Genomic DNA, 19,080 nt, shown 5'->3' on the forward strand with positions numbered 1-19,080 from the left:
TGGGTGATGTAGAGAAAGCGGGGTAGAGAGCGTGGGGGTAGGATGGGTTGGTGTAGAGAGGGTAGGGATAGAATGGGTGGGTGTAGGGTGGGTGATGTCGAGTATGTGGGGTAGAGAGGGTGGGGGTAGGTTAGGTAGGTAGAGAGCGTGGGTGTAGGGTGGATGGGGTAGGGGTAGAGTTGGTGGGGGTAGGATGGGTGGGGTTTGAGAGGGTAGGGTGGGTGATGTAGAGAGGGTAATGGTAGAGAGGGTGGGGGTAGAGAGCGTAGGGTGAGTGGGGTTAGAGGGAGGGGGTTAAGGGGGATCGAGGCTCCCCACTATATTATACAGTGCAAACGCCAGCTTTAAATCAAAGCAGAGACATAAATAAAACAAGCAGCTGCAGCCATAGGAAGAAAGTCGCCGAGCAGAATAGACCTGGGTGCTGCGAGAGGAGGGCAGGGAGGACAGGCGCACTACACGTAGCATGACATGGATATTAACAAAGAAATAGGACTGGGGTCTGAGAAGGAAATATCCACAGTGGAGGGCGCCCCCCCATCCCCCCTTTCCATGCACATCATTCATTGCCCAGTGGAAAGTGAACCTTCTCAAGTGTTTCCTGCCCCCTTGCGTCCAGCCACACCTGCCCACTGCCCGAATGGCGATTACCAGTGCCTCTCAGTTGCCCTATGTAGATGTGGCAGGGTCGCCATGTATGTTATATGCATGCAATGACCTTCATGCATACTTAGAATATTACCAGGGCGTTCATGCTGTGTTGTCTCTCAAATGTCCCTTTGCAGTTCCCAAACACTACTCCCTCTCCAATGTCTGATGCCAGTTTCACATGGGTAGCCAACCTATTGCTCCTCTTCAATGTCCGTTGTAGGTTTCAAAGGGGTTCCCAAACTATTCCTCCTCTCCAGTGTCCGGATCCAGTTTCTTAGGGGTACCAAACCCTTCTTCCTCTCCATTGCTTGCGCTGCGCTTCATAGGAGTTCCACAATCCTTCTTGCTCTCTAATGTATGTTGGAGGTTTCAATGGGGCACCCAAACATATCTCACTCTCCACTATAAATTGCCAGTTTCAGATGCGTACCGGAACCCTTCCTTCCTCTCCAATGTCAGTTGCGTGATTCAAAAGAGTTCCCAAACCCTGCGTTCTTGAGACCTTAGTCCCTGCCGGCTTCTCCTGATCACCGCTTCCCAGGGTCTTTGTGGAGTGTGCTCCCATGACAGGAAGAGCTATGGAGGTGGATCACCCTGTCCTCAGGACTGAATTCCCTTGTCCTGCCTGGCTCTCCTCCCCAATGGTTGGGTCCTGGGCCATCCCTAACCCCTCTCTAGACTCCACAGGTTCACTATCTCTGGCTTTTTCCTCCTTGCACCTCAATCACCCGCCTTAGGGCCAACCCAGCCTGGTAGATACTTCCAGGGATATCTGCCAGTAAGTTTCATCCAGAACAGGACTGCGTGACTTGTCCTTAACCTCAAGCCCAGGGATCATATCTCTCCAGGACTGAAATCTCTGCACTGGCTCCCAGTGGCTGCAAGGATTAAGTTCAAAACCCTCTGCATTGTCCAGAAGGCCTTTTGGGGCCTCAATACCTTCAACTCTCTCTTCCTAAATATCTTCCTTCTTGAGCTCTTCACTCATCCGCCTCCAACTCCCTCAGGGTCAGTTGCTTCTCCAAGCAACGAGTTGGTGGTAGATCTCTCTCTTCGGCTGGGCCTCCCTGCCTCTCTGAAACTTGAAGAGAACCATCTCCGGTTTGGAAGCACCTCAAAACCGTCTTAATAGTCTTCGAAAACCACCTGAATGCAAAGGGAGAGACTGTCCTCGGCGAGACTGCAAGTCTGTGTCGTCTTTGAAGGAAGAGTCTCCAGTAGACCAAGGAATGAAAAGTTGGTACGGTTTGCAGATAGCAAGGCTGCCGGAAAATCCCACTCTGCCTTTGAAGTCTTTCATTTCCTGCCAAGAGCTGGTTGTTACCAATAACAGAGCAAGTTTCCTTAAATCTGCAAACTGGTAACATTGTATACTTTGCATGTACTGTGGATTTGGGGAGAATCTCGCTGGGCCCTTAAAGTAGGTTACTTTATGTTGTGTGGCCTTTGTGCACAGTACCGGTGTGCATTCCTACTTACAAAGCCATCTGTAAATGAATAGGTGCCCTTGTTTAACTTTCTAGGACTTTGGATCCGGCTAGCAGGTGCTTAAGGCCATTTAAACTGGGTAGGAGATGCGTAGGGATTTCTCCAGTCACTGTACCATGCCACACGATGGGGACCAAGGGATGGTGCACAGGGGGTATTCAGAAAAATAGAAGTTGATGGCTGGAAGGTTTAGAATTAATCTTAACATTTGGAATTGCTCTGAGAAACCCGCTAAGCCATTACAGAAAGGGGACCCAATCAGGCGTGGTTCTACCCCAAAAGGGCCAGTCTGCACGAGACCACAGGCATCCCCAGCCATGGTTTAGCTTTGTTGGGCGTCCTCAGTGAGGAGTGCTTGGGTATCTTGGCCCAGCATGCATGGGACCCATGTCTGGGCATACCCGTCCCACTCGGAGTAACTACAGCAAAACAATAGAGGTGATGGATGGAAGGTTTAGAATTAATCTTAGCCTCTGGCTTTGCTCTGGGCAACCCTCCAGACCATCACTCTTCACCTGCCAAGCCATTACAGAAGGTCCCCCAGGGCACCCATCATAGTCTGGCTTGGGGATGGACCATGCCCCTGTAGCAACCCTTGGTTGCCCCCACAGCCAGACAGGAAATTGTGTCGCAGCGCCTACAGAACCTGTGTGATCCTGCCAGTAGCATATGCTCGTCTCAAAGATTAATCCATGCACGTGTAAGTACACACGGCCGGTACAGTGAAACTGCGAATGGCTAATTAAATTAGTTATGGTTCCTTTGATCGCTCCATCTGTTACTTGGATAACTGTGGTAATTCTAGAGCTAATACATGCCGACAAGTGCTGACCTCCCGGGATGTGTGCATTTATCAGACCAAGACCAAACCGGGCTTGCCTGGCCGCTTTGGTGACTCTAGATAACCTTGGGCCGATCGCACGTCCCCGTGACGGCGTCGATGCATTCGGATGTCTGCGCTATCACCTTTCGAGGGTACTTTCTGTGCCTACCATGGTGACCACGGGTAACGGGGAATCAGGGTTCGATTCCGGAGAGGGAGCCTGAGAAATGGCTACCACATACAAGGAAGGCAGCAGGCGCGCAAATTACCCACTCCCGACTCTGTGAGGTAGTGACGAATAATAACAATACAGGACTCTTAAGAGGCCCTGTAATTGGAATGAGTACACTTTAAATCCTTTAACAAGGATCCATTGGAGGGCAAGTCTGGTGCCAGCAGCCGCGGTAATTCCAGCCCCAATAGCGTATATTAAAGTTGCTGCAGTTAAAAAGCTCGTAGTTGGATCTTGGGATCGAGCTGGTGGTCTGCCGCAAGGTGAGCTACCACCTGTCCCAGCTCCTGCCTCTCAGCGCCCCATTGATGCTCTTGACTGAGTGTCCTGGGGGTCCGAAGTGTTTACTTTGAGTGAGCAAGAACATGGCCCATCTTCCTCCTGCATGTCATTAGTAAATGAAAGATCTAGACTTCAAGGACTCTCTCACCGGCTACTGATCATGGGCTCCTGGTGTGCCCCTCCCCTGTTCTTGTAGCACCCTTTCCCCACTGTACTCTTTCATCCCCTATGCAGCACTCAGCCCCTTCCAAGCTAGGGCTTTATTACAGAACACCCCTGACAGAGAGAGTAGAACTAGAGGCAGGGCTAGAGTAGGAAACACAAACAGTACTACTGACATCATAGCCGAAGGGAGTGGTGGACATAGAAGAGAGACACACTAATAGTTTGGAACATGCGCTTTAACACAGAGGAAGCACTAAAGAGACACCTTCAATAGAAAATATAGAGTCCTGGCACGTGATTTTCTGCCTCTTCATTATTTTAGCAGTGAGGATGATACTTGGGGTCCTTTTTATGTGTTAAAAGCAAGATTGAGGTGATTTCCAAAGAGAGATTTAAAAGAGTGAAAGATAAGGGAAGGAGTGGGAAGAGCCTTAAGAGTATCTCTAGGGTACAGTGCAAGGTGGCATGGTGGCAGGGGGAGAAGGATCTCTTGATAGCAGAACTAAGACCGCGTCCTAGGAGCGGGACATCAGAATAATCATTACCCAGTAAAACCAAAGCTTGGTGGACTTCCTTCATCACGCTCCTGTAAAGGTCTTTCTGCCACTCCTGCAGAAGCTTCCACTCCTCTTCAGAGAAAAAGGATGAGGCATCGTGGATGGAAACCGCAGCCTGGAACAGAAAATGTCACATCACTCACTCCAGCAACTCCACTCACTGAAACATGATAATACAATGAGCTGAAACAGATTTACAGCAGAATCTTTCTCCCCTCCGTGCTCCTCTCAGATTCAGTCTATTTAGTTTCTTTCCATAACAACAACCGTGGATAAGTCCTGTTTCTGAAGCAGAAAGTGTGTTCATGTTAAGAGGAGAGCATGAAAAACAATTGAAAGCCTGCATGAGTGAGGCCCCTGCCATTTGATCAGGGAGAAGGCGTCTTGTGTGATGTGTGCATCCTAACATTAGAGGTCAAGCGGTGGGTCTCAGAGCCAAGACCCACACTTCCGCCGGAAACCAATCGGGAGAAGAGAGTGCAGACCGCCGACACCTCTTTGGAATGGTTCAGATGAGACTGCGACAAGTAGGAGATGACCTCACCCTTGGAAAATTGGGATTCTAACCGCTGCTGAAGAAAAAAGGTGTTTGGTAAAAAATACATGGGATAAAAGTCAGTCAGACATCATCATAGTGACACACTTGTTCTGGCGATTTAGAGCAGCCTCGTATTTTGTCACCTTCACTAAACAAACGTGACCATTCGTCATAGTGGTGGGAATGGTGGTGGGAGTGTTGGGAGTGGCGGGAGTGGTGGGAGTGGTGGGAGTGGCAGGAGTGTTGAGAGTGGCAGGAGTGTTGAGAGTGGTAGGAGTGTTGGGAGTGGCGGTAGAAGTGGGAGTGCTGGGAGTGGTGGGAGTGGCGAGAGTTTTGGGAGTGGCGGGAGTGGTGGGAGTGGTGGGAGTGGTGGGAGTGGCAGGAGTGGCAGGAGTGGCGGGAGTGGTGGGAGTGGTGGGAGTGGCAGGAGTGGCGGGATGGCAGGAGTTTTGGGAGTGCTGGGAGTGTTGAGAGTGGTGGGATCGGTGGGAGTGGCGGGAGTTGCAGGAGTGGCAGGAGTGGCGGGAGTGGCAGGAGTGTTGGGAGTGGTGGGAGTGGAGGGAGTTTTGGGAGTGGTGGGAGTGTTGGGAATGGCTGGAGTGGTGGGAGTGGTGGGAGCGGTGGGAGTGGTGGGAGTGGTGGGAGTGGTAGGAGTGGCAGGAGTGGTGGGAGTGGTAGGAGTGGTAGGAGTGGCAGGAGTGGCGGGAGTGGTTGGAGTGGCAGGGAGTGGCAGGAGTGTTGGGAGTGGCAAGAGTGGCGGGAGTGTTGGGAGTGGCAGGAGTGGCGGGAGTGTTGGGAGTGGCAGGAGTGGCGGGAGTGGCGGGAGTGGTGGGAGTGGCAGGGAGTGGCAGGAGTGTTGGGAGTGGCAGGAGTGGCGGGAGTGGCGAGAGTTTTGGGAGTGGTGGGAGTGTTGGGAGTGGCGGGAGTGGCGGGAGTGGTGGGAGTGTTGGGAGCGGTGGGAGTGGTGGGAGTGGCGGCAGTGCACTGCTATCATAGCTCTACTGGTATCCATACCTGCATTATATCTGTATTCAATGTATTAATTATACAGAAGTTTTTTTTTTATAAGTTTCAATAGAGGAGAGGGTTTATGTTGTGTCACGGATAGTTTCAATACCGCAAGCACTCGGGTGTAGAGTCGGGCTATTTTATCATCAATGTCACAGATTCGATGGTGGAATGATGGGGGGCACAGCCGACTAAGGGGTCCCTACAGAGCCATGTGAAAGGACGTGTTCCCGGAGGAGCTCCCGTCCATCCGACACTGATCCGAAGAAAATGTGCACTTATGGTGCACCAGTGGTGGACGAAAAGGCAGGTGCATGCATAGGAACCTAAGCGGGCTGACGTGGAAGCGCCACATGCCTGAGAAATGTGATGAGCAGTGATTTGAGACACGACTAAGACTGCGGATGGTCGGGCCTGTGAAACCCCAAGACGTTATTACGCGGCACTGAAAGACGGGGCTCACATGACATGGGACACTGGGATCGCGTGGTGGCACCGGGGGAGAGAAGGACCGAAGAGTATCCATGGCTCACGGATAGCGCCTGGAGGCCAAGGTGAGCGCTGCCAGGCTGCGGCCCAAGCTGCAGAAAATAAACATATGATTGTCCCTGCTCGGGGGTCTGAACGACGCGGTAGCTGCTGCATTCTGTGGAATAGGAACGTGCTGGAGGTGAATGGATTGCACGAGTGCAGAGAATATGCAGGAGTGGTCGCCTGACTGTAAAATGGCGAACTGAGGTGCGGACAAAGGACCCCAAGCTGTAGTTCATTCTCAGCACTGCTTGGCACTACACACGAGATGCCGGAAGTATGACACCACGGAGGCCCAGGCATGCAGCGTGAGCCTACCAAATTATAAAAACCACTGGACACGGGACAAGATAGAAGACGGGCCGCAGAAGGTTTTCGCCCTGGGGGTGCACAAGACATTACAGTTTTCCCAACCCCACACCCGATACTGCCACGTGCCATAAGAGCTGTACTGCAAGTGGGCGAGAGGGCTGCAGCTGAGCGACAGGGCAGAGAGGCAGTGCAGTAACCGCTGCAGTGGACTTATGCTGGACAACCAGAAAGAGAGGCCTATACTGCACACGACACGCACATTCAACACTGACTGTCGGCCCGGTACACTGCCTAACTAGACGGGATATTGCATTGGAAGAGCCGGCCGTCTCCGCAGAGCAACGCTCAAGAGAGGCTAGTGCAACAGGGCTCTGAATGCCCTGAGGAGTGGCCACCTAAGATTGGTGCAGCTGCTCCAGACTGGGGACTGACCAGCTACCGAGCACCCGATAAGGACTGCACGGGGGCCTACCAGACCCCGACTAACTAACATGTAATATAAGATTGGATCTTGGCGATGCACGAATCTCCCATGGCATGATGACTCACAAGGACCAAAGTGACCTGGGCACTGAGAGACCGAGAAGGGAGATAGCTGCAGTCTGAATAGCAAAAACCAAATACGCGGCACACGGAGGCGACAAGCAGCAACTCCTAGCTACACAAAGGGGACGCACTGGAGTGCTGAGACAAATGACAGTGGGCGCCTGACCAATTGGGGTACACCATCCCGGGATGCCTCAGTGGCAGCCTACAAAAGAGAATTAAAAGTCCACAAGCCACGCATGCAAAGACACCTGGGCTTACCATAAAAGAGAGATGTCGTCCAAAAGTGGCCAAGTCGAAAGTGAAGCAGTCCTCCCTCACCGGACATTTTCTCCAAGCCCGGCCAGTCCGGGAAGGGAGCAAGTCCACCGGTGCACACCACACCTGGGAAAGGAGAGCCACCGAGAGAAGATCGTCGGATCCTAGAAGCCATTGAACATTGAAAACTGTTGGGAATCCCAAATCGACGAAGTGAAAATTTCCCTGGAGGCCTAGATAGACACAATCAGTGTTGACGTCAACCTCCTGATACAGGATGTCAGAACTATAGCTGAACGAACTGGTACACTGGAGAATGATATGAAGACTACTACAGAAACCTGTAACGAGAACAGAAGGGGGATACATATCATGCAACAGAAGGTGGAGAACTTGGAAAACAGAGTCGAAGAAGCAGAAGGAAGAGTGAGAAGGAACAACATTCGCACTGTGGGGCTCCCGGAAGGAGAAGAGAATCCCGATCCCACCAAGTATATTGAGGCTATGATATTACAGGAGATAGGTGCGGGCACATTATCCCAAGGTTTCGCAGTGGAAAGGGCGCACAGGGCCCAGGCGAGGAAAGCACCGCCTGGAGCCCCGCCCCGCCCGATCATAGCCAAGATTTTGTGTTACAGAGACAGAGAAAAGATCTTCGAGTACTTTCGGAAAGGGGAAACGATTTCTAGAGCTTCGGCGACCATCACGGCGTACCCGGATTATACATTCCTGGTACAAATGCGACGTCTGAACTTTGTAGCGATCAAGAGGAGGTTGCGGGACTCCGGAATGAAGTAAAGACTGCTCTATCTGGCAAGGCTTAGGATCCTACACGGCGGCAAAGTGCTTTTCTTTGAGAATCCAGAGGACGCAGCCAGGTGGATGGACGGGATGTACTGTCCAGATGGAGCAGCTGACCGGGAGTCAGAGGCGAACGATAAGTGAACTGCTGTTTTCTTCTAGTGGAGGGTCGGGAATGGTGGGCTGATACTGGGTAACGTTCCAATATGGGCGCGATCTGTGAGAGCATAAGGGACCCTGATAGACAAAGCGATGGGACATGGAGAACGGTAGAATGACCTGGGGCTGTGATGGCGGAGGCCAGTTGGCAGTAATAACATGGGTGCACTGCAAATAAAATATGGGAGCAATATCGTAGAATGCAGCTTCACCCCCCATTATGTAGTACAGGTGGGATATTGTAGTATACTATCCACCTGCAGCGACCTTTGCACCGGCATCAGGAGGATGGAGGTCGAGAAGCAGGGGAGCCTGAGATCCAGGGATGGAGCTGGGTAACAGTTGAGGGGGAAGGAAATACGAAGGGGGGTAGTTGTGGGTAGAGTTTGGTTTGGGGGTGGGAAGGGTGGCGGGGGAGTATTGATGATGGTGCAGGGAAATAACACGGTACGTTCACAAACACAACTTAATCCAAACAGGCAGAGGGCGGGCGGAGTAGGATATAGCTAAAATGGGGGACCTTAAAATAGTGACCTGGAACGTGCGGGGATTAAACACCTACATTAAGGGTAATAAAATCATGATGTACTTGAAGTGGTAAAAAATAGATATAGCGATGTTACAGGAAACCCACTTGACCAAAGAAAAACTAGAGTTGAGGAAGAGGAAATGGAAGGGGACCACAATAGGGGCCCCATATTCAGTGTATGCTAGGGGGGTCCTCATATGGAGAGCACCTCAGAGCAGTTCCTTTTAAATTGTTACAACAGGAAGTGGAATCAGACTGGAGAATGGTGTTGGGCAAGGGGTTGGTGGGTAATAAAGTAGTCAACATGATTAATATTTACGCCCCGAATAATGACACTGCACAGTATCTAAGAAATGTATATACCACTGTCAGCCTATACATGGATGAAGTGGTTATAATTGGAGGAGACTTTAATTGCACACTGGACCCCGTGATGGACAGGTCCGATGTCAAGATGACCAGACCGAACCCTGCGGCAAAGGCTCTAGCTACATTTATACGAGATTTCCAACTGACCGAGATATGGAGGAAGCTTCACTCGCAATGCCGAGGGTATTCACATTGCTCAGCTCCACATAATTTACACACCAGGTTGGACTACATACTTGTGGCTAACTCCTTGGTGGAGGAGATTAACGAGTCAGAGTACAAGGCAACAGTCCTGTCAGACCATGTGCGCTTTGTCGTAACATGGCAGATTTCGCCACCCAGACCGAGGCTTCCGTCGTGGAAGCTTTGAGCGGAGGCGCTCAGGGACACTTTCTTTAGAGAAGACTTAAGGAAAGTAATACGAGAATACTTTGAAATTAACATGGGAAGTGTCGATTCAGCAGGTACACTGTGGGAAGCATTTAAGGTAGTGGTAAGAGGGGAGGCGATCTCAAAGTCAGCTAGTCTACAGGGAGGTATAGCGGCAGACTTGCTAACTACAGAAAGTGAGATTGAAGAAATAATGCACGAGGGGTGGGATACCCCAGAGAGGGCGGTGAACATACAACACCTAACTGAAAAATGTAAATCCCACTGGGAGAGATTGTGCAATTTAAACTACAGAAAATACATAGAAAGACAACATGCTGAAGGAGATAAACCAGGCAGACTGCTAGCCTGGTTGTGTAAAAGTGAAACCCCGAGACAGGTGATACGGGAGGTGAGCCGCGAAGATGGCATACTTGATGACACCTAAGAGGGGGTGAATGAGTGCTTCCATAGATACTATCGCAAATTGTATATGGACAAGATAGAAGAAGAAGGACTTGACATGAGCGAAGCGTTAGAAGAGATAATCCTGCCCAGGCTGGAGGTAGCAGATAAGAGAAAGTTGGAGGCGCCACTGGAGTTGGAGGAATTGGAACATGTAATCCACACCCTGCCCACCAGTAAGGCCCCAGGGGCAGACGGTCTCCCAAGCAAATTTTATAAAACATACATGATAGACTTGCTCCCAGCACGGTTGGCTATGCTGTATGAGGCGTTTGAAAGGGGAAGGCTGCCAGAGACCCTGAGGGAAGCGGTTATCATCCCACTCCTCAAGCCGGGTAAAACAGACACTGATTGTGGATCCAATGGACCGCTATCGATGCTGAATCAGGATAGTAAGATCCTTACTGCGGTGATGGCAAATAGGCTGAGACCATTGATCAGCGCCCTGATACACCATGATCAAACGGGATCCATCCCCCAGCGGTGCATCTCCAACAATCTCAGAAGATTGCACCACATCATAGACCAGACCGCGGGGAACTCTCAAGAATTGGCGATGGTCTCATTAGACGCAGTCAAGGCTTTTGATTCGGTTAAGTGGCCATGGCTGCTGGCAGTCCTAGAGAAATATGGAATGGGACCTGCGGTGGGTGAAATTATTGTACAGTGAACCAACCGCCAGAGTCCGGACATGATCTGTGGTTTCAGAACGATGGACGCTGAGCAGATGAACTAGCCAGGGATGCCCCTGGTCTCCGATGCTATTTATTTTGGCGCTGGAACCATTAGCAGCATATATTAGATACTATTTGGGGAAGTGGGTATTAAAACGAAAGGAGAGCAGCATTTGATATCACTGTACGCAGATGACATGCTGTTGTATCTGCAATAACCCGAAGAAAATCTGCAATATATACTAGAGATATTAGAACGGTTTGCACTATTGTCGGGTATAACGGTAAACCCACGAAAATCCAGTGTATTTCCTTTGGGTAGGTATATAGTAGGTGTACCTAAAAGTGCGTTACCGGTGTTACAGATTGAGTGGGCGGTGGACACCTTTCGATATTTGGGGATTGATGTATGCCATAAAGCTGAAGATGAACATAAGAACAACACGGTAAAGGCAGTGAAGGGAATTCCACGGAGATTGGCATTCTGGACAAGGCTGCCCCTGAACATGATGGGGAGCACAGCATTGCTCAAAATGATAGTATTACCTAGGTTGCTGCACAACTTTGCAAACATCCCATATTTAATACCTAAACGTTTTTTCTCCAACCTACACAGTATATGTAGCGGGTTCATTTGGCATAATACCAGAAATCGGATAGCCCTTTGGAAATTACAGAACCCACATGATTAGGCAGGGATTAGACTGCCCAATTTCGAGGTGTTTTACCTAGCCGGTCAACTTCAATATGTAGCTAGATGGCTATCCGATGCCACCACACCAGAGTGCAGGCTACTGAGGGCGGAATGTGCACCTTATTTTCTAAATGAGTGGATGTGGGTGACTGACCCCCCGAAAGAGAAAAGATCGGCACTGCTGACCCTGGGTAGGAAGATCTGGCATAAAGCCTGCGCTGTAATGGGGAGCCCGCTGCCGAGCGCCCCACAAATCCCCCTAGTAACACTGGGAGGTATAGACAAACAATTGAGGTGAACTATTTGGGAACACTGTGAACCGGTGGGAGTGACAACAGTGGGAGATGTGTGGCGAGATGGGGAAAAGATGGAGTTTGATAAATTAATAGAAGACACGGGCTTACATAGTGGACAATACATCACATACGCTAGGCTGATGAAGCTATTAACGAAGACATGGTCAGAACCAGAACTAGCCCAAAAACCAGATGCAGCCATAGAAACATTCCAAGCAGTGGCAGAAGAAGGTCACAAACTCTCCAGAATTCCACGGAGATTGGCATTCTGGACAAGGCTGCCCCTGAACATGATGGGGAGGACAGCATTGCTCAAAATGATAGTATTACCCAGGTTGCTGCACAACTTTGCAAACATCCCATATTTAATACCTAAACGTTTTTTCTCCAACCTACACAGTATATGTAGCGGGTTCATTTGGCATAATACCAGAAATCGGATAGCCCTTTGGAAATTACAGAACCCACATGATTAGGCAGGGATTAGACTGCCCAAATTTCGAGGTGTTTTACCTAGCCAGTCAACTTCAATATGTAGCTAGATGGCTATCCGATGCCACCACACCAGAGTGCAGGCTACTGAGGGCGGAATGTGCACCTTATTTTCTAAATGAGTGGATGTGGGTGACTGACCCCCCGAAAGAGAAAAGATCGGCACTGCTGACCCTGGGTAGGAAGATCTGGCATAAAGCCTGTGCTGTAATGGGGAGCCCGCTGCCGAGCGCCCCACAAATCCCCCTAGTAACACTGGGAGGTATAGACAAACAATTGAGGTGAACTATTTGGGAACACTGTGAACCGGTGGGAGTGACAACAGTGGGAGATGTGTGGCGAGATGGGGAAAAGATGGAGTTTGATAAATGAATAAAAGACACGGGCTTACATAGTGGACAATACATCACATACGCTAGGCTGATGAAGCTATTAACGAAGACATGGTCAGAACCAGAACTAGCCCAAAAACCAGATGCAGCCATAGAAACATTCCAAGCAGTGGCAGAAGAAGGTCACAAACTCTCCAGAATCTATGGATACTGATGTCCAAGGTGGGTAAAGAGGTGGCCCAGGTCAGGCGGGGCTGGAAAGAGGAGAGTGGGGAGACCATAAACGATGGATTATGGGAGAGGATGCAAGGATATCATAAGAAAGCGTCGAGGAATGCCAGATTGTACATCACCCACAGGGCATACATGACCCCCAAGAAAATCGCCACGTTCGCGAAGGCCGTTAAGCACTACTGCCCAAAATGCGGGGAAGAAAACGCAGGGATGGTACACATGTTTTGGGCTTGCCCCAAAATCACAAGATACTGGGAGGAGGTAGCAAGCCGATTGGCTGACAAAGGGATTAGACTGGTGGTGGACTCCTTGTGGGCATGTATGGTGGGGGGCTTCCCTAGGCCGCGCAAACTTAAGCATGTGAGCAAGCTCAAAGATCTAGCTAACATTTTGGCTAAGTGTAGGATAGCCATGGGGTGGAAGGCACGGGAGAGACCAAATATTGAAGCCTGATGGAGGGACCTCCTACAATCGGCTGAGGCTGAAACGATGATTTGGAGGGAGGCAGTAGGCAGAAAGGGGGAAGAGGAAAGAGGAAACAGGAACATTGACAGAGTGGCAGCACTTGGTTGCATCTTTGGCGGGTGCGTAGCCTGAAGAACTGGACACGGATAGCTCCCCAGATGGTGAAACAGGAGTGACAGTTGTGGACTAATAAACCTATGGGGCTGAATGGGGATGGTAAACCCTGTACTACCGTCACCCGCGAATGGGCATTTACCGGGCCTCAACACTTGTAATGGCCCGGTAATTGCCCATTCGAGGGTGCTGGACCCGGAGGGGAGTTTGGCAGTAGCCGTGCCTGCCATACAGGCACGGCTACCGCCAAAATCCTAATGTGGCCCAATGTCTCCAGAGCTCTGGTCCTCTCTACGCTGGACTACTGCAACAGCCTCTTCCTCAATCTGCCTCTTTCCTCTCTTCACCCCCTTCAAATAATCCAGAATAGGACTGCAAGACATGCCCTTGGCCTCAAGCCCAGGGGCCGCTTCTCTCCAGCCCTTAAATCTCTCCACAGTCTCCCGGTGGCTGCAAGGATCAAATTCCAGACCCTCTGCATCATCCACAAGGCTTTCTGGGGCCTGGGACCATGCTACCTCCAGCTTTCTCTCCCTAAGTATCTCCCAGCTAGAGCCCTTCGGTCCTCTAGCTCTAACTCTCTGCAGGTCAGTCGTTTCTCCAAACAGAGAGTGGGGGGTCGATTTCTTTCTTCAACAGGAGCCTCCCCCTGGAATGGTCTCCCCTCCCCTCTCAGACTTGAGCCGGAACTTCTTTAGTTCCGGAAGCTTCGCAAGACTTTCCTTTTCTCCTTCTCCTTCTCAAACCCCATCCCTTGCTAACGCCCCCCCACCCCTGCTCTTATGATTGGCTGCCTGGTCCCTTCTGAGTAATTACAGGGGCCAGGCACTCCTCTGACCAGTCTTCTGCAGTACCCCATAACCAGCAGTCATGGGCGTAATTTTAGGGGGGGACGGGGGTGGTTGTCTCCCCCCAACTTTCATGGCACACGATTATGTCCCCATTTTTTTTTCAGATGACATGTCCCCCCCAACATTTTCAACAACGTTACTCCACTGCCAGCAGTTGCCCTTTGGCACCCTTCCCTGACTAGCCTACCGAGGCTGGTCCAACCTTGTCCACGCACTTGATGTCCCTTCCCCTGTTTCCCTGCGCACCTCCCCTCGCCCCTGGAGTCCCCTCCCTAGCAATTATCCAGCCTCAGTCTCTTGGTGCCCCTCCCTCCTGTGGTCCCCCCTTCCCTTCGCCCGGACCTGCACCTCTCTCCCTTGCACTTCTTGATTAGTGCACTTGCACGATCCGAATGTCACACAGCCCAGTAGGCCTGATATTGCTGCTTTTCCTTCTCTGTTAACCATCTTGCCTTGTGGTGCCTGGAAACACTTTCTGCTGTATAGGTGCCATACAAATGCTCAATAAATAAGAAATAAATAGAATATTCTATTTTGATCAAAGTAGGTTCTTGTAGAGTGATTGAGGTTGCATGGTAGAAACCAGTTAAACTTGTTCATAAACTGGGAACTCAATAAAACATTTCTTTTTAACAAGTCCAAGCTGGAGACTAAATACAGAGTTGAGTGTTTGCTACGACAGGCAGGGTTGCTGACAACTTCAGATGGACAAGATGGCCCTGCCTGTCATTTTTCATTTTTTTATTTTCTGCGTTTAAGACACAATTGGTCTTTTCGCACACAAGACATGAAATATCAGTACACCAAACATTTAAAATAGCACAGAAGTAAATCTAAAAAAACGATGAAATACAGCTAAAAAGACTTCTCATTTCAGGTTACATTTCATACTAAAACTTCAAAACTTTCATTTCTACATTTCCTACTTAGACATTTCTGAAATTACACTTAATTGATTGGTCATTCACCTAGAGTTACCTAAGGAGGTAACTTAAAAATGTTATGCTCTTTGTTTATTTTAAGCCACACATGGAAGGCCGAGGCAGAAATAACATGATATTCACCAGAATAGAGCATGCTCTAGAACTGCTCAGATTCAAAATAAACAAATTTGGCATATCCCCTTAAGTATAAAGCATTCAAAGCCCTGCAATGGTCCAGAACATGGCAGGCCATTTCCACATGAGCAAGACATAGCCGAGAGAGGCGAGCATCCCTAATAATCCCCTTCCAGGCCCCTGTTTAGGCTAGTACCGTCAGTCGGTCAATACGTAAGTAAAGTATAAAGGGCCAGAAATCGGAGTGACACAGGATATCTGCGAGGGATATCCCCAAATAAACCCTGTTGAGTGTAAATGTTAAAACCCTTTCTAAAACCAGACTGATGCGGCCCGAGCAAGTGCTCTTTCCACCCACTCGGTCAACAGATTGAGAAGCAATCCCGCAAAATACTTGCAGCTACATCCTAGCATAGCTAGGAGGCGATAACAAGTTGGTTCCGCACGGGATCCCCGTTTAATGACGGGAACCAAGATCGAATCCCGCCAGGATAGTGCAATATCACCGCCCTCGCGAGCCTTTTTATTTATGCAGCCCAAAATGTGGGATTCATCTTCAAAACGGCCTTGCAAAGGTCATCCGGGGCCAATGGCCCGTGCGGGTTTAGATTTCGTAATCATTCCCTCTATAGCAGCTGTCGTCATGTGAGACCAGACACGGGTATTAGCCATTGAGATTGTAATATCGGTGCTACTACGTTCGTTGGCAGAGTAATAATGGTCTATGAGGTAACTGCCCCATCAGCTCAGAAGACTCCTGGCATATGCCAACGTTTTATCGCGTCATGAGTTGTTACCCAGGAGTGGATTAACTGCCCTCTGGCAGATGTGTAACTTGCTTTATGCCCCTTCACCCTTGCCCTGAATGGCTTTTTTGTAATTTTAACGTGTTCTAGGTAGGCTGCGGGTTGATTCGCCATGTCACACTTAATATGTTTCAATGTGGCTCTCATAGCTCTTTTCTTGGCCGCAATTATCGCATCGTAGGGGGCTCCAGGTTTAGCTATGACAATGCGCCTGTCCAGTTGCTTAATATAGATATATGGGGCCAATATAGATCCATTACCTGACCCAGATCCCATTGACAGCTCTCCAAGACAAATTCTATCGGCAGGTCACCCCTAGCCAGTGCATAATTGAAGCAAGCATTGTTAATGGTAGACCAAAGTAGTCTATTGCCTGACACGTTGACCTGCGGATTAACCCGGAGATGGTCAATACGTTTGATGTTAATCAAGTTGTACTCCATCTTCAGCGTGGCGTGTTCGCTCAAGTTGATCGTCTGTGGGCATAACGGGGGTGCTCAGGTTCTAATAGTCTCATTTACAAAGATGAAATCAATCCTACTACGACTGATTCCATTAGATGAAGTGAAATGTACTGGCAGGGGTGCCACCAACAAGGGAGTCAAGTCATAACCCGACATGAGTTCACGTCTCTTTATACCTGGGCGCAATTGGGGCATGGCTAGGGACGTGGACTCAACAAGACAATCAACATTGAAGTCTCCAGTGATGCTAATACCCCCCTTTACTTGCCCCAGCCAGGCATACAAGGTGTCATATACATTGTTCATGCGGTTAGTCGTTTTCGAACCCCCAGGGGGTCATATAGTGTAACCATCAAGGTGCCCCCATCACTATCCAACAAATCGGGTATGGTAACAGCTGAACAATTCTCAGCCTCCCCGATGGCTCGAAAAGGAATAAGGGAGTAAGCAGATCTAACCCCAATGCATAGCCCCCCTTTGGGGTGGTCCAATAGTGTAGGACGGGAGAGTCTTAACCCAAGTCTGTCTTTAAAAACATTCCCACTCTGTGGTTTGGACGTTATGAAAATTGAAAGAAAACTTCAAAGCAAAAAGCATCCAACCCGTCGAAATGTCTGATACTTCGGTCCTATCTGCAATTCTCATAGGTCTCATAGCTCTCCACCCATCCAGGATCGACAAGACACCCCCAGCCTCGAACAGCCAGGACCCCAGCCCAGGAGCGATCCAGAAACAAAACGCTCAAAGTTCTCTTAGACTCAGCCCGGGTAGAGCTCCCCAGTTTCCCTGTTCCATGCGTAAGAGTCGCCCAGTCATGTTTTTCCGTGGAATTCTGAGGTTTAATGGAAAAGGCAAAACTACAAGGCCCGATATTGCAAGAAAGAAACAGGACTGGATGACTTCCCAACACAACGAAAGGGGAAGGGAAAACGGACCGGGTGACTTTCCCACACATTGGAGGGAAGTTGTATGAGCCCAAGCCAAGCTGGGATAATTCATTCAGCTTTCAGCATGCCTCAGATCAGCCCCCTTACCCAGAGCAGGGAGGGAGGCCTGCAGAGGCTGCCTCAGATCAGCCCCCTTACCCAGAGCAGGGAGGGAGGCCGGCAGAGGCTGCCTCAGATCAGCCCCCTTACCCAGAGCAGGGAGGAGGGCCTGCAGAGGCTGCCTCAGATCAGCCACCTTACCCAGAGCAGGGAGGGAGGCCTGCAGAGGCTGCCTCAGATCAGCCCCCTTACCCAGAGCAGGGAGGGAGGCCTGCAGAGGCTGCCTCAGATCAGCCCCCTTACCCAGAGCAGGGAGGGAGGCCGGCAGAGGCTGCCTCAGATCAGCCCCCTTACCCAGAGCAGGGAGGAGGGCCTGCAGAGGCTGCCTCAGATCAGCCACCTTACCCAGAGCAGGGAGGGAGGCCTGCAGAGGCTGCCTCAGATCAGCCACCTTACCCAGAGCAGGGAGGAGGGCCTGCAGAGGCTGCCTCAGATCAGCCACCTTACCCGGTGCAGGGAGGAGGGCCTGCAGAGGCTGCCTCAGATCAGCCACCTTACCCGGTGCAGGGAGGAGGGCCTGCAGAGGCTGCCTCAGATCAGCCCCCTTACCCAGAGCAGGGAGGGAGGCCTGCAGAGGCTGCCTCAGATCAGCCCCCTTACCCAGAGCAGGGAGGGAGGCCTGCAGAGGCTGCCTCAGATCAGCCCCCTTACCCAGAGCAGGGAGGGAGGCCGGCAGAGGCTGCCTCAGATCAGCCACCTTACCCAGAGCAGGGAGGGAGGCCTGCAGAGGCTGCCTCAGATCAGCCCCCTTACCCAGAGCAGGGAGGGAGGCCGGCAGAGGCTGCCTCAGATCAGCCACCTTACCCAGAGCAGGGAGGGAGGCCTGCAGAGGCTGCCTCAGATCAGCCACCTTACCCAGAGCAGGGAGGGAGGCCTGCAGAGGCTGCCTCAGACCAGCCCCCCTTACCCGGAGCAGGGAGGGAGGCCTGCAGAGGCTGCCTCAGACCAGCCCCCCTTACCCGGAGCAGGGAGGAAGGGCCGGCAGAGGCTGCCTCAGATCACCCACCTTACCAGGAGCAGGGAGGGAGGCCTGCAGAGGCTGCCTCAGACCAGCCCCCCTTACCCAGAGCAAGGGGGAGGGCCTGCAGAGGCTGCCTCAGATCAGCCCCCTTACCCAGAGCAGGGAGGGAGGCCTGCAGAGGCTGCCTCAGACCAGCCCCCCTTACCCGGAGCAGGGAGGGAGGGCCGGCAGAGGCTGCCTCAGATCACCCACCTTACCAGGGTGCAGGGAGGGAGGCCTGCAGAGGCTGCCTCAGACCAGCCCCCCTTACCCGGAGCAGGGAGGAAGGGCCAGCAGAGGCTGCCTCAGATCAGCCCCCTTACCCAGAGCAGGGAGGGAGGCCTGCAGAGGCTGCCTCAGACCAGCCCCCCTTACCCGGAGCAGGGAGGAAGGGCCGGCAGAGGCTGCCTCAGATCAGCCCCCTTACCCAGAGCAGGGAGGAGGGCCTGCAGAGGCTGCCTCAGATCACCC

At 51.2% G+C, this 19,080-nt stretch overlaps 1 protein-coding gene across 1 annotated transcript in view; it reads right to left on the reverse strand.

Annotated features, from left to right (window-relative positions):
• Window positions 1-19,080, reverse strand: part of LOC138566149 (zinc finger protein interacting with ribonucleoprotein K-like) — a 231,946-nt gene that overhangs the window by 201,461 nt on the left and 11,405 nt on the right. Inside the window, exon 2 of the mRNA XM_069643163.1 lies at window positions 4,187-4,313. Within this exon, the coding sequence (XP_069499264.1) occupies window positions 4,187-4,313 (127 nt within the window). The remainder of the gene's footprint in view (window positions 1-4,186; window positions 4,314-19,080) is intronic.

Source organism: Ambystoma mexicanum, chromosome 2p (assembly GCF_040938575.1).
Source record: "Ambystoma mexicanum isolate Mex_15411 chromosome 2p, UKY_AmexF1_1, whole genome shotgun sequence".
Classification (NCBI taxonomy): domain Eukaryota; kingdom Metazoa; phylum Chordata; class Amphibia; order Caudata; family Ambystomatidae; genus Ambystoma; species Ambystoma mexicanum.